Source organism: Nerophis ophidion, linkage group LG29 (assembly GCF_033978795.1).
Source record: "Nerophis ophidion isolate RoL-2023_Sa linkage group LG29, RoL_Noph_v1.0, whole genome shotgun sequence".
NCBI classification, from domain to species: Eukaryota; Metazoa; Chordata; class Actinopteri; order Syngnathiformes; family Syngnathidae; genus Nerophis; species Nerophis ophidion.
In genome coordinates this window covers 1,097,124-1,113,293 of record NC_084639.1, presented here as the reverse complement: position 1 = coordinate 1,113,293, position 16,170 = coordinate 1,097,124, and the positions used below count along the sequence as shown (strand labels likewise).

At 48.1% G+C, this 16,170-nt stretch overlaps 1 protein-coding gene across 2 annotated transcripts in view; it reads right to left on the bottom strand.

Annotated features, from left to right (window-relative positions):
* Nucleotides 1-964: 964 nt before the first annotated feature.
* Nucleotides 965-16,170, bottom strand: part of LOC133546234 (ankyrin repeat domain-containing protein 50-like) — a 103,148-nt gene continuing 87,942 nt past the window's right edge. For both annotated transcript variants that reach the window (XM_061892133.1, XM_061892134.1), the window contains one exon: nucleotides 965-4,915. In XM_061892133.1, coding sequence (XP_061748117.1) covers nucleotides 1,389-4,915 — 3,527 coding nt within the window. In that variant the 3' untranslated portion in view covers nucleotides 965-1,388. The remainder of the gene's footprint in view (nucleotides 4,916-16,170) is intronic.

Here is a 16,170-nt window from a genome sequence, read left to right as displayed (position 1 = left end):
TGTAGGTACTTGTTCTTCTAAACATATTGTAGGTACTTGTACTTCTCTACATACTGTAGGTACTCGTACTTCTACACATATTGTAGGTACTTGCACTTCTCTACATACTGTAGGTACTTGTACTTCTTCACATATTGTAGGTACTTGTACTTCTCTACATAGTGTAGGTACTTGTACTTCTACACATATTGTAGGTACTTGTACTTTCCCACATACTGTAGGTACTTGTACTTCTCCACATATTGTAGGTACTTGTACTTCTCTACATAGCGTAAGTACTTGTACTTCTCCACATATTGTAGGTACTTGTAAGTACTTGTACAGGTGGGGTGTGTCCGCCATGTTAGGATGAGGAAGTACAGGTGTGTGTTGTTCCAACTTTGGCTTGAATTGCCACTTCTCACCTGGTCTAAGCCGCCGCCCACAAATGCAGGAGAATGAGAGAAATGCGTTTGTTGGGAGGTTCCTCACCCCGCAGACCACCAGACACTTATAGCACCAGAAATAAAACCCCACAACGGATCCATTTAAATATTCTTAAGCACTCACAGAAAATATAAACACACAAATAAGAAAAAAAAATCCCATGGGGACAAAATGTAGTTTTTGTTTCCTTTTGTGAGCATCCAGGTAAAAATAGAAGGCAGCACCAAAGTCCAGAGTAATGCAACAAATAAGTGGCTTTTTTTCCCAAAAATAAATATGCTCTCATATGAAAGGTGGACTCATTAACAAAGCCCCCCCCCCCACACACACACACACACACACACACGCACACGCACACGCACACGCACACGCACACGCACACACACGCACGCACGCACGCGCGCGCGCGCGCGCGCGCACGCACGCACGCACGCACGCACGCACGCACGCACGCACGCACACACACACACACACACACACACACACACACACACACACACACACACACACACACACACACACACACAACACGCTGCTGGGGAATATTTGGGGTGTGGCCTATGAGCGACTCCCGTCCTCTGATTGGTGGGGATGCACTGCAGTGTGCAGGAGGACTGAAAGGGTGGCCAGAAAAAGATGTGCTAAAGCGTGACTAAAAGCAAAGTGCATCCCTAGAATGAACTAGCATTATATGAAAGTAGGCTGGAACAGATACCGGCACCTTGCGTATCCGCTCCCAAAAGCCTCCGGGCTGGACTTGTGGAGACGGACGGGAAGGCGTGACAACAGTTGTTCTGGCACGTTCCCCGTTGGAGATATCGGAGACGGCACGGGAAGCGGCGGACTCGGCGTTTCCCAAGGAAGAAAGCAGCCTGTCCTTCCAGATGGAGACTTTGGTCATGCAAGTCTGATTGAATCCAAAACGGTTGCGCCGAGTGCAATTCAGTCTCTGTCCTGGCAGACTATAGCGGAGTCTCTTTTTTGTAGTTGAACCCGGGGTCGGATCCTTCCAGCTGCAGTTTGAGGGCTTGTTTCAGGCTTAGCTCCGTTTCACCGGCAGGGTAGCTCTCCAGGACGTCCTGGTGGCCCCGGTTCTGCGCCGTGCGGGGAACAGACACCCTGCCCAGGAACACCTGATTACCTTGTAGATGATAGTTGGGGTTGGTCAGGATGCCGTTCCTCTTCTTCTCAGCCAAGCTCTGCTGCTGGTCGTGCTTGTGTCCCTGCTCCTGCTGCTGGAGGGATCCGCCAATAAAGATCTTGCAATTAGGATCCTTTACTGCAATGTTGGCCACTGATTCATTGAGAGCCACCCTTTGGTCAAACTGGGTCATCTCGTACTCAAAAACCTGACCTTGGTTGGAGCCGCCGTTCTTCGTTTTTTTCTTGTCCGCCGGTGCTCCTTTGCTGTTGGACGTTCCGTTTCCGATCTTGGTTCCCTTTGTCGACTTGAGACCGGGTTTCAGGAGCGACCAGTCAAAGTCACTGGATGGCGATGGAGGCTGCTGGCTGCTGGATTTCGTGGTGGAGGACGGGGAGACGACGGACTGTCTGCTGCGGGTGCGAGGCAGCGAGTGTTGTTGGATTTGTTCTGTGAATGTCAAAGTGTGGAAGCTGTCAATGGGCACGGTCTGAGCCGTGGCTGTGGACGAGGTGGTTCTCAGGGAAGAGTTTTTTGAGCTCTTGAGCGAATTATTTGACAGCGAGGATTTCTGTCTGTCTACGGTGGAATCGGGGGATTCTGATGGGGAACTGAACGCATGGACAGGTCCGTTGGGTAGACCACGTCCAGCTGACTGCAGATCTCCTGCACCGGTGCTGCCAGAACTGCTTGATTTGATGGTGAGGGACTGCATTTTAACGGTCACAGACATTTTGTCATCCATGGTGTGCACTGGAGATGGATTGCTAGCGTTTAGAGTTGACGCTCCATACTTTTCCAAAAGTTTGATAATAGTGGAGTGGCCGCCTTTTGCCGCCACTCTCATAGCCGTACGTCCAAACTGGTCAGCGTGGTTTGGGTCAGCACCGTTTTCAAGGAGTATTTGCACGACGTCAAGGTGACCCTCCTGGGCTGCGATGCCCAAGGCCGTCGCTCCCTGGTTGCACGTGTGGTCCACACGTGTGCCGCTGTCAATCAAAAACTGCACAACTTTGGTGTGGCCTTGCCAGGCCGCAGACTGGAGGGCAGAGCGCTTCTCATTGTCGCTGGAATTGACGTCAGCATGGTAGTTGATCAGCAGCCTCACCATTTCAACATGCCCTTGCCAGCAGGACACGTGGAGGGCGGTTCTTCCCTCAGTGTCGTAGGCTTCCACGTTTGCTCCATTTTCCAGGAAATACTCTGCCATGGCCAGCTGGTTTTCAAGTGCCAATATGTAAAGCGTCGGGCGTCCGTCTGCGTCTTTGAAGTCTATGTCCGCACAGTGGCTCAGCAGCAGTTCAACAATGTCCCTGTGGCCTTCCAGCGCAGCCACCCTGAGAGCGTTCCTGCCGTCATACCCACGCTGGTCAATGCACGACTTGTTGTCCAGGAGAATTTGCACGCAGTCATAATGTCCCTCTTGTGCAGCAAGTATCAACTGTATTCTGCCATCATTGTCCACCTCCACGCAACGGGCGCCTTGTTCAATGAGGGCCTCACACACTTGGCGGTGGCCTTCAAATGACGCCATGTGCAGCGGAGTCCAGCCTGCGTCGTCTCGGTGGTTCTCATCCAGACCTCTGTCCAGCAGAGTTCTGACCACCTCCACGTTACCCTGAGCAGAGGCAATGCTCAGCACTGTCCGTCCCTCGCTGTCAATGCTGTCTACAGCAGCACCCCAAAACAGCAACGTGTTCACGACGGCTGCGTGACCCATCGACGCCGCTGCAAGGAGGGGGGTGCGTCCGTTGTTGTCCGTGTGATCCACGTCGGCTCCACCTTCCAGAAGTAGATCTACTACATCGACGTGTCCTTCGTAGCCGGCCACGAGGAGGGGGGTCATGCAGTCTTTGTCACAGTGGTCTACCTCGGCTCCCCTGTCAATGAGAAGGCTCACAACGGAGGCGTGGCCTTTGCTAGCGGGGACGCAGAGAGCTGCGACTGAGAGGGCGGTCCTACCGTCCACATCTTCATGATTGACGTCCGCCCCGTGGTCCAAGAGATGCTCCACTATCTCTCTGTGTCCCATGTAAGCAGCGGCAATAAGAGCTGTTCTTCCTTCATTGTCGGCCTTGTTGACCTCAGCCCCGTGTTGAAGAAGGTTCAACACGATGTCTTCGTGACCTCCCCAAGCCGCGGCTCTCAAGGCCGTCCTGCCGTCGGCATCGGCACAGTCCACTTTGGCGCCAGCGTAAAGCAGAGCAGAAACAACCTCTGAGTGTCCTCCCCAGGCTGCTGATCGTAGTGCCGTCCACCCATCGTGATCCGTGTGGTTTATGTTGGCCTCGCAGCCAATGAGACAGTTGACCACCTTGGTGTGGCCCTGACGGGCAGCGAGGGTAAGTGCGGTCTGTCCGTGGTTGTCCTCCAGCTCCATGTTTGCTCCTCGAGAGATGAGTAAGTTGACGACGTCAAGACTGCCGCTATAGGCTGCGTTGGAGAGAAGTGTTCTATTGCTGGAGTCGCACTGGTTCACAGAGGCTCCGTTGTCGAGTAATGTCCGTATTGAGTCTTCTCTCTCCAGAGCCTGTTGTACGATACATGAGGAGTGGTCATCTTCATTGTTGATGTGAGCTCCGGCTTTCACCAGCAGTTGCAAGACCTCCTGCTCTCTTGGTATCGAAGTAGTCAAAGAGTCTTTTGCCGGGGTCCCGTTCCAGACCATCCAAAGAGCCAGATTTGATGGCTCCATCTGCAAATTAGAGTTGATAAGGTGAAGTGCAAACTCCTGCACTTCATGTGGTTTAAGCTGCTTTGCTCTGCAGGTGGAACTCATAGCCAACATTCTGTGTCCCTCTGCGGCGTTGCACAGGTACTTTTGTGTGCAATGCTTCACATCCAGAAGCCACTCTGCAAAACTGTAGTGGAAAAGGATTTTAGTACTTCCAAAACCATTCACCAACAACTTGGAGAGAATGTCCATCTTTTTTTGAAACTCCTCCATTGTCATAGTCATGTTTTTGGTCCAAACTGCGTGGTACAGTTCCTTGACCTTGAGGGGCCTGCAAGTGGCCAAGATGACGTTTAGGATGGGCTGGACTTTGGCAAACTGTTTCCTGACAAAAAGTCTCTGGCAGAGCCAAAGGTAGAGGCCATTGAGCGTGCCGGGGATGTCACGGATCTCGCGCAACATGATGAAGTTCTCCACCACGCCGTCCAGTACTCGCTCCAGGTACAGGAAGCATCCGCTGCTCTTAATGTGGAGTTGGTTGAGCATCTCCGCCGTCTCCTTGGTGAGGTGTTGCCTCAGGGCTTCCTCCTGGTCCAGGCGGTGGAGGATGTACTGTTGCACATCCTTGACGATGTAGGCCTTACGCAGATCATCCAGGCTGATCTTTCGGAATCCTAGGGAGAGAAAAAAACACCAAGATGAGTGATGAATCCAAAGGTATTAACCTATTTCCCTTCTTTTCTCGGATTGACTATTTTCAAGCTGACTTTAAAAACTGTACCGTGTATTTAAAGCCATTGATTTTGTACGTTTGGAGAATTAGGTCCAGCTAATCTATGGTTTCCTAAGGTGCTGGGAATCTGACTCAAAGTTTTCCTTTCAGAGGAAATGAGCGTGTCAGCCCCGTGGCCGCTGGCAGGAGAGCGTTTGCTTTGAACTCAGGCAACAAGCAGAACGGGAAACAGAGGACTGGCACCACGCTCAGACGGAGAGGTTGCAACTTAAGTCAATGTGTGATTAACAACAACACGTCTCCCCAAAACAAAAAACCCTGCCAACAGATACAGACTTTTATGGACTACAAACCCACAGAGGGAAAGAGAGGTGGTGTCGTATGAAAACATCTCTTCTTATTTTTGCGAGACAAGTGGCTGGTTCGGTGCCAAGTTTCAGAGCACGACATCTTGGGAAGCAAAGCGGAGGCCTGGGCTCGACAAGAATCAGTGAGTGGAGGGAAAGGTCCCATCAGGCCATTGCCTCACTAACTGTGCACAGCGTGCATCTGATAGACGCCGCCCGCTGGAAGAGATTGGAGTCTAGTCGGCTTTAACGCGTGTCCTTTGGATCAGGATTCTTCTGGAGACACAAGACCTCCGTGATGGCTTTTCCAAATGAGCGTGAAATGAAATTGTTGCCTGCTAAACAAATTGTGTGATGGCTGCAGTCAGCCGTCTTTCTAAGCCTTTGCTGCCTCCCTTTACAATCCCTACAGTTTTAGATAACACTGCGACCGGAAGACACGTCACAGGCCCAACACGGTTTTGGCAGACTTATGGAAAAGGCCTCATTGATGTTAGTTATTGTCCCGTAGACAAGAGCAGGGCCTAAGTAAGTATTATGTGTTGCAATTGATGATGTATGTCATCATCTGTGTACTTCCTGTAGTATTTCATCCCTTAAAATGTATTACCTTTTTGCATGTGGTTGAATATGTAAATAATCTAGATTTGACAACGATAATACATCAATTACTTAAGTATATCATCATGTTGCATATTCCTTTCGGTTGGTGACATGTGGTCACACATATATATATATATATATATATATATATATATATATATATATATATATATATATATTTATGTCTTGATTGGATTATCCAGAGAATAGTGCTCGATACCGTGGTAGAGCGCAATATGTAGGTGTGAGAAAAATCACAAGACTACGTCATCTCTACAGAAGTGTTTCATGAGGGGTTCCCTCAATCATCAGGAGATTTTAATGGAAGCATTCACATACAATGGTTTATATAGGGCACAGAGTGGGTGGGTACAGGCAGGCGTAGGGTGTGGTGATTGGTCACAGAGTGGGTGGGTACAGGCAGGTGTAGGGTGTGGTGATTGGTCACAGAGTGGGTGGGTACAGGCAGGTGTAGGGTGTGGTGATTGGTCACAGAGTGGGTGGGTACAAGCAGGTGTAGGGTGTGGTGATTGGCTCATGTGTTACCTATATACCTATATATACACATATATATATATATATATATATATATATAGTGGTGTCTCACTCAAGCAGCGCCTGACAGGGCATGGAGACAGAGTGGAAGACGGAAGACAACGCCCCAGCCTTGGCCGCATCATGGAGGTCCATTCAGTACATTCCCTTCTACCTGTTCAATCAGCCTGAAGTGCCACCAGCTGTGCGGCCAGGTGGGACCCAGATACAAACCCTTCTTAACTGTGCCTCATTCAGGTCTGGCTCTCCTCAGTGTCAAGCAAATACTTAGGACATATTTAGAGGTGTGCTGTGTGAAGGATGGAGAGCCCCGGATGGGAGATATTTAAGTTTGTTAATGGACACTTTCATTTTGATACTTCCACACCTTGCCCTTCCTACAAAGACTTGTACAAAAAATGCTCTTTTTGGCTTTCTGCAAACCCAGTCCTGTGTCTTGGTGAGAATCAGGTGCCACAGTAAATGCACACACCCTATTTTTCGGGTTATAAATCGCTCTGGAGTATAAATCGCACCGGTCGAAAATGCATAATAAAGAAGGACAAAAACATCTATACGTCGCACTGGAGTATAAGTCGCATTTTTGGGGGAATGTATTAATTTGATCAAAGCCAACAGCAAGAATAGACATTTGAAAGGCAATTTCAAATGAATAAGTAATAGTGAAGAAGAGGCTGAATAAGTGTAGGTTATATGAGGCATAAATAATAAATACAGAATAGTGAAGAACAGGCTGAATAAGTGTAGGTTATATGAGGCATAAATAATAAATACAGAATAGTGAAGAACAGGCTGAATAAGTGTAGGTTATATGAGGCATAAATAATAAATACAGAATAGTGAAGAACAGGCTGAATAAGTGTAGGTTATATGAGGCATAAATAATAAATACAGAATAGTGAAGAAGAGGCTGAATAAGTGTAGGTTATATGAGGCATAAATAATAAATACAGAATAGTGAAGAAGAGGCTGAATAAGTGTAGGTTATATGAGGCATAAATAAGCAGCTGCTATGTTAAGCTAACATATTATGCTAAGAGTCATTCAAAGAACTAGAACATATAGAACATGATATACCTTTAACAAACTATCTCTCACTCCTAATCCATAAATCTTCTTCCTGGATGTTGCTTCTAAACAACTCTGCCAACTCCAAAGGTAGGTGTCGCTTCCTCTTGTCCTTTTCTGCCAAATATTTCACTACGTCCAGCTTGTCATCTGCACTACATCATCTCCTTTTCAACGCCATTTTTCTTCAGCCCTTCTCACTTTTTATAAGTTACTGCCAACCATGAAATGATCCATTTTAATAGCTGCGGCAGTAGCATATAGCATATAGCAGTTAGCATTCCATGACCCACAATGCACTTCTGCCATGACATGTGTGTGACGATTGCTGACGTCTTCTTCGTCTCTTCCACAAATGAGATAAATAATATTATTTGATGTTTTATGGAAATATATTAATAATTTCTCACATAAGTTGCTCCCGAGTATATGTCGCACCCCTGACCAAACTATGAAAAAAACTGCGACTTATAGTCCGAAAAATACAGTATACATACATACATACATACATACATACAAACAGACAAACATACATATATATGTATATATATGAATGTTGTCTGTCTATCTGTGTTGGTCCTGTGATGAGGTGGCGACTTGTCCAGGGTGTACGCCGTCTTCTGCCCGAATGCAGCTGAGATAGGCTCCAGCACCCCAGCGACCCCAAACAGGACAAGCGGTAGAAATTGGATATAAATTTACATGTGTGTATGGTGGGTGTATGGTGGGTGTGTGGTGGGTGTATGGTGGGTGTATGGTGGGTGTATGGTGGGTGTATGGTGTGTGTATGGTGGGTGTATGGTGGGTGTATGGTGGGTGTGTGATGTGTGTATGGTGTGTGTATGGTGGGTGTGTGATGTGTGTATGGTGTGTGTATGGTGGGTGTATGGTGGGTGTATGGTGGGTGTATGGTGGGTGTGTGGTGGGTGTGTGGTGGGTGTGTGATGTGTGTATGGTGGGTGTGTGATGTGTGTATGGTGTGTGTATGGTGGGTGTATGGTGGGTGTATGGTGGGTGTATGGTGGGTGTGTGGTGGGTGTGTGATGTGTGTATGGTGTGTGTATGGTGGGTGTATGGTGGGTGTATGGTGGGTGTGTGGTGGGTGTGTGATGTGTGTATGGTGTGTGTATGGTGGGTGTATGGTGGGTGTGTGATGTGTGTATGGTGGGTGTATGGTGTGTGTATGGTGGGTGTATGTGGGTGTATGGTGGGTGTGTGATGTGTGTATGGTGGGTGTATGGTGTGTGTATGGTGGGTGTATGGTGGGTGTATGATGTGTGTATGGTGGGTGTATGGTGTGTGTATGGTGGGTGTATGGTGGGTGTGTGATGTGTGTATGGTGTGTGTATGGTGGGTGTATGGTGGGTGTGTGATGTGTGTATGGTGGGTGTGTGATGTGTGTATGGTGTGTGTATGGTGTGTGTATGGTGGGTGTATGGTGGGTGTATGGTGGGTGTATGGTGGGTGTATGGTGGGTGTACGGTGGGTGTATGGTGGGTGTATGGTGGGTGTATGGTGGGTGTATGGTGGGTGTGTGGTGGGTGTATGGTGTGTGTATGGTGGGTGTGTGGTGGGTGTATGGTGTGTGTATGGTGGGTGTATGGTGGGTGTGTGGTGGGTGTGTGGTGGGTGTATGGTGTGTGTATGGTGGGTGTATGGTGGGTGTGTGGTGGGTGTATGGTGTGTGTATGGTGGGTGTATGGTGGGTGTGTGATGTGTGTATGGTGTGTGTATGGTGGGTGTATGGTGGGTGTGTGATGTGTGTATGGTGTGTGTATGGTGTGTGTATGGTGGGTGTATGGTGGGTGTATGGTGGGTGTGTGGTGGGTGTATGGTGTGTGTATGGTGGGTGTATGGTGGGTGTGTGATGTGTGTATGGTGTGTGTATGGTGGGTGTATGGTGGGTGTGTGATGTGTGTATGGTGTGTGTATGGTGTGTGTATGGTGGGTGTGTGATGTGTGTATGGTGTGTGTATGGTGTGTGTATGGTGGGTGTGTGATGTGTGTATGGTGTGTGTATGGTGGGTGTATGGTGGGTGTGTGGTGGGTGTGTGATGTGTGTATGGTGGGTGTGTGATGTGTGTATGGTGGGTGTGTGATGTGTGTATGGTGTGTGTATGGTGGGTGTATGGTGGGTGTATGGTGGGTGTATGGTGGGTGTATGGTGGGTGTATGGTGGGTGTATGGTGGGTGTGTGGTGGGTGTATGGTGTGTGTATGGTGGGTGTGTGATGTGTGTATGGTGGGTGTATGGTGGGTGTATGGTGGGTGTGTGGTGGGTGTATGGTGTGTGTATGGTGGGTGTGTGATGTGTGTATGGTGGGTGTATGGTGGGTGTATGGTGTGTGTATGGTGTGTGTATGGTGTGTGTATGATGTGTGTATGGTGGGTGTGTGATGTGTGTATGGTGGGTGTGTGATGTGTGTATGGTGTGTGTGTGATGTGTGTATGGTGGGTGTGTGATGTGTGTATGGTGGGTGTGTGATGTGTGTATGGTGGGTGTGTGATGTGTGTATGGTGGGTGTGTGGTGGGTGTATGGTGGGTGTATGGTGGGTGTATGGTGGGTGTATGGTGTGTGTATGGTGTGTGTATGGTGGGTGTGTGATGTGTGTATGGTGGGTGTATGGTGGGTGTATGGTGGGTGTATGGTGTGTGTATGGTGGGTGTATGGTGGGTGTATGGTGGGTGTATGGTGGGTGTGTGATGTGTGAATGGTGGGTGTATGGTGGGTGTATGGTGTGTGTATGGTGTGTGTATGGTGTGTGTATGGTGTGTGTATGGTGGGTGTGTGATGTGTGTATGGTGGGTGTGTGATGTGTGTATGGTGGGTGTGTGATGTGTGTATGGTGTGTGTGTGATGTGTGTATGGTGGGTGTGTGATGTGTGTATGGTGGGTGTGTGATGTGTGTATGGTGGGTGTGTGATGTGTGTATGGTGGGTGTGTGGTGGGTGTATGGTGGGTGTATGGTGGGTGTATGGTGGGTGTATGGTGTGTGTATGGTGTGTGTATGGTGGGTGTGTGATGTGTGTATGGTGGGTGTATGGTGGGTGTATGGTGTGTGTATGGTGTGTGTATGGTGGGTGTATGGTGGGTGTATGGTAGGTGTATGGTGGGTGTATGGTGGGTGTATGGTGGGTGTATGGTGGGTGTATGGTGGGTGTGTGATGTGTGTATGGTGTGTGTATGGTGGGTGTATGGTGGGTGTGTGATGTGTGTATGGTGTGTGTATGGTGGGTGTATGGTGGGTGTATGGTGGGTGTGTGATGTGTGTATGGTGGGTGTATGGTGGGTGTATGGTGTGTGTATGGTGGGTGTATGGTGGGTGTATGGTGGGTGTATGGTGTGTGTATGGTGGGTGTGTGATGTGTGTATGGTGGGTGTATGGTGTGTGTATGGTGGGTGTATGGTGGGTGTATGATGGGTGTGTGATGTGTGTATGGTGGGTGTATGGTGTGTGTATGGTGGGTGTATGTGGGTGTATGGTGGGTGTGTGATGTGTGTATGGTGGGTGTATGGTGTGTGTATGGTGGGTGTATGGTGGGTGTATGATGTGTGTATGGTGGGTGTATGGTGTGTGTATGGTGGGTGTATGGTGGGTGTGTGATGTGTGTATGGTGGGTGTGTGATGTGTGTATGGTGGGTGTATGGTGGTTGTATGGTGGGTGTGTGATGTGTGTATGGTGTGTGTATGGTGGGTGTATGGTGTGTGTATGGTGGGTGTGTGATGTGTGTATGGTGGGTGTATGGTGGGTGTGTGATGTGTGTATGGTGGGTGTATGGTGTGTGTATGGTGGGTGTATGGTGGGTGTATGATGTGTGTATGGTGGGTGTGTGATGTGTGTATGGTGGGTGTGTGATGTGTGTATGGTGGGTGTGTGATGTGTGTATGGTGGGTGTGTGATGTGTGTATGGTGGGTGTGTGATGTGTGTATGGTGGGTGTGTGGTGGGTGTATGGTGGGTGTATGGTGGGTGTATGGTGGGTGTATGGTGGGTGTATGGTGTGTGTGTGATGTGTGTATGGTGGGTGTGTGATGTGTGTATGGTGGGTGTGTGATGTGTGTATGGTGGGTGTGTGATGTGTGTATGGTGGGTGTGTGATGTGTGTATGGTGGGTGTGTGGTGGGTGTATGGTGGGTGTATGGTGGGTGTATGGTGTGTGTGTGATGTGTGTATGGTGTGTGTGTGATGTGTGTATGGTGTGTGTGTGATGTGTGTATGGTGGGTGTGTGATGTGTGTATGGTGGGTGTGTGATGTGTGTATGGTGGGTGTGTGATGTGTGTATGGTGGGTGTGTGATGTGTGTATGGTGGGTGTGTGATGTGTGGTATTCAGTGGGTTTGAGACGAGGACAGGATCCACTCCATAGTTACACACATTACCATTCACCATTCACCACCACCCTTTGCACCACACTATGTTTCCATTCCCAATTCTGATGCTGGCCGACAAGGTCATCCCCTATCCTACTCCATTACACTCTTACATCCATGGTGCATCAGAACGTTACATCCATTGTGCATTAGACTGTTACATCTATAGTGCATTAGATCTATAGTGCATTACTGTTACATCTATAGTGCATTAGATTGTTACATCCATAGTGCATCAGAACGTTATGTCCATAGTGCATTAGACTGTTACATCTATAGTGCATTAGATCGTTATATCTATAGAGCATTACTGTTACATCTATAGTGCATTAGATCGTTACCTCTGTAGTGCATTAGATCGTTACATTCATAGTGCATTAGATCGTTGCATCCATAGTGCATTAGATTGTTACATCCATAGTGCATTAGACTGTTACATCCATAGTGCATTATACTGTTACATCCATAGTGCTATAGACTGTTACATCTATAGTGCATTACTGTTACATCCATAGTGCATTAGATCGTTACATCCATAGTGCATTAGACCTTTACATCCATAGTTCATTAGATCGTTACATGTATAGAGCATTTGATCGTTACATGTATAGCGCATTAGATCGTTATATCTATAGTGCATTAGACCGTTACATCCATAGTGCATCAGAACATTACGTCCATAGTGCATTAGACTGTTACATCCATAGTGTATTAGACCGTTACATCTACAGTGCATTAGACTGTTACATCCGTAATGCATTAGACCGTTACATCCATAGTGCATTAGACTGTTACATCCATAGTGCATTAGACCGTTACATCTATAGTGCGTTAGACTGTTATATCCATAGTACATTAGACTGTTACATCCATAGTACATTAGACCGTTACATCCATAGTGCGTTAGACTGTTACATCCATAGTGCATTAAACCGTTACATCTATAGTGCGTTAGACTGTTACATCCGTAGTGCATTAGACCGCTACATCTATAGTGCGTTAGACTGTTACATCCATAGTGCATTAAACCGTTACATCTGTAGTGCGTTAGACTGTTACATCCATAGTGCATTAAACCGTTACATCTATAGTGCGTTAGACTGTTACATCCGTAGTGCATTAGACCGTTACATCCATAGTGCATTAGACTGTTACATCCATAGTGCATTAGACCGTTACATCTATAGTGCGTTAGACTGTTACATCCGTAGTGCAGGGGGGAGAACGACCACAGGTCTTTCCTGTCCACAGACTTCCGACACACTTATGTGATTACTGTCATGTTTTTTTCCCAGAGTGCAATATGGCTGTTAAAAGTTTTTGCTTGATCATTTATGTATACATAGTGCAATATGCAATATTACTCATTTTTAGTTTTTCGTGAGGCTTAATTTCTGTCACTGTATGTAGAAACCTGCGCTGCAACCACATGTTTTCCCCCTTGCAGGGTAAATCAAAATAGAAGCTGGCTGGGAAGTCCCTGCTAGCAATCATGTGGACAGCATGTAGCTAGCACTCATGTGGACAGCATGTAGCTAGCACTCATGTGAACAGCATGTAGCTAGCACTCATGTGGACAGCATGTAGCTAGCACTCATGTAGACAGCATGCAGCTAGTACTGATGTGAACAGCATGTAGCTAGCACTCATGTAGACAGCATGCAGCTAGTACTGATGTGGACAGCATGTAGCTAGTAGTGATGTAGACAGCATGTAGCTAGCACTCATGTGGACAGCATGCAGCTAGTACTGATGCGGACAGCATGTAGCTAGTAGTGATGTAGACAGCATGCAGCTAGTACTGATGTGGACAGCATGTAGCTAGTAGTGATGTAGACAGCACGTAGCTAGTAGTGATGTAGACAGCACGTAGCTAGTAGTGATGTAGACAGCACGTAGCTAGTAGTGATGTAGATAGCATGCAGCTAGTACTGATTTGGACAGCATGTAGCTAGTAGTGATGTGGACAGCACGTAGCTAGTAGTGATGTAGACAGCACGTAACTAGTAGTGATGTAGACAGCACGTAGCTAGTAGTGATGTAGACAGCACGTAGCTAGTAGTGATGTAGACAGCATGTAGCTAGTAGTGATGTAGACAGCACGTAACTAGTAGTGATGTAGACAGCATGTAGCTAGCAGTGATGTAGACAGCACGTAGCTAGCAGTGATGTAGACAGCACGTAGCTAGCAGTGATGTAGACAGCATGTAGCTAGCAGTGATGTAGACAGCACGTAGCTAGCAGTGATGTAGACAGCATGTAGCTAGCAGTGATGTAGACAGCATGTAGCTAGCAGTGATGTAGACAGCACGTAACTAGTAGTGATGTAGACTGCATGTAGCTAGCAGTGATGTAGACAGCATGTAGCTAGCAGTGATGTAGACTGCATGTAGCTAGTAGTGATGTAGACAGCATGTAGCTAGCAGTGATGTAGACAGCATGTAGCTAGCAGTGATGTAGACAGCACGTAACTAGTAGTGATGTAGACAGCATGTAGCTAGCAGTGATGTAGACAGCACGTAGCTAGCAGTGATGTAGACAGCATGTAGCTAGCAGTGATGTAGACAGCATGTAGCTAGCAGTGATGTAGACAGCACGTAACTAGTAGTGATGTAGACTGCATGTAGCTAGCAGTGATGTAGACAGCATGTAGCTAGCAGTGATGTAGACTGCATGTAGCTAGTAGTGATGTAGACAGCATGTAGCTAGCAGTGATGTAGACAGCATGTAGCTAGCAGTGATGTAGACAGCACGTAGCTAGCAGTGATGTAGACAGCATGTAGCTAGCAGTGATGTAGACAGCATGTAGCTAGCAGTGATGTAGACAGCATGTAGCTAGCAGTGATGTAGACTGCATGTAGCTAGTAGTGATGTAGACAGCATGTAGCTAGCAGTGATGTAGACAGCATGTAGCTAGCAGTGATGTAGACAGCATGTAGCTAGCAGTGATGTAGACAGCAAGTAGCGTGCATGCATGTTGAGGCTACTGTTTGGCTGCGGAATGTTCCAGAATGTTCCTCCCAGGAGGGCAGCTGAAGTGCACCTGGAGGCTGGAAGGCAAACAGAGATGACTTCCCAGGCATCATGTGGACTTCAGGACAAGATAGTGTTCTCGCTATCGCCTGCCCCGCCCCCACTAACTGTGACTCCCAATTCACCTTCGGCCTCGTCCTTGAGGCCTTCTGGTCTTCAAGGTGGATCTGGGACGAGGGGAGTTTAGAGAGGTTTAGGTATGAGTCCTTGTATCTGTCAAGCGGTCTGCAAGTTCCCGGCAACAAAAACTCAATGACCCTAACCCACTTTCAGTCGGCCATTGTTGCCCCCTCCCTCCTCCCTCCTCCCGCTCCTTCTTTTTGGCTGCATGACTCCTGCTTGCAGCTGCAACTCCGCCCGCTCGCAGTGGGGAAAAAAATCCATGGCAAATCACAAACGCGAGAAAATATGCGGAGATGCGTGACTACCAAAAACAATAGCAGATTGTAGGAGGCCCTTCAAACAATTAACTGTGGGGGGAAGACTGATTAGTCATCTTGACAGCTGTTGACTTGGCACTGCTTCTCAGTTCTGATCACAAACACTTGAACGGTACTTGGGCTCTCAGAAAGATCGGATTGCAAGAAGCACTTACTCATTCTCTCCTGGCTTTTTTAGATTCTTCTGCGGCCTCGTCAAACTACACTGTTTCGCGTTGTGCAGACACATCCACACACCACTGCTAGAACTGCAGAGGCATCCACACACCACTGCTAGAACTGCAGAGGCATCCACACACCACTGCTAGAACTGCAGAGGCATCCACACACCACTGCTAGAACTGCAGAGGCATCCACACACCACTGCTAGAACTGCAGAGGCATCCACACACCACGGCTAGAACTGCAGAGGCATCCACACACCACTGCTAGAACTGCAGAGGCATCTACACACCACTGCTAGAACTGCAGAGGCATCCACACACCACTGCTAGAACTGCAGAGGCATCCACACACCACTGCTAGAACTGCAGAGGCATCCACACACCACTGCTAGAACTGCAGAGGCATCCACACACCACTGCTAGAACTGCAGAGGCATCCACACACCACTGCTAGAACTGCAGAGGCATCCACACACCACTGCTAGAACTGCAGACGCATCCACACACCACTGCTAGAACTGCAGACGCATCCACACACCACTGCTAGAACTGCAGAGGCATCCACACACCACTGCTAGAACTGCAGAGGCATCCACACACCACTGCTAGAACTG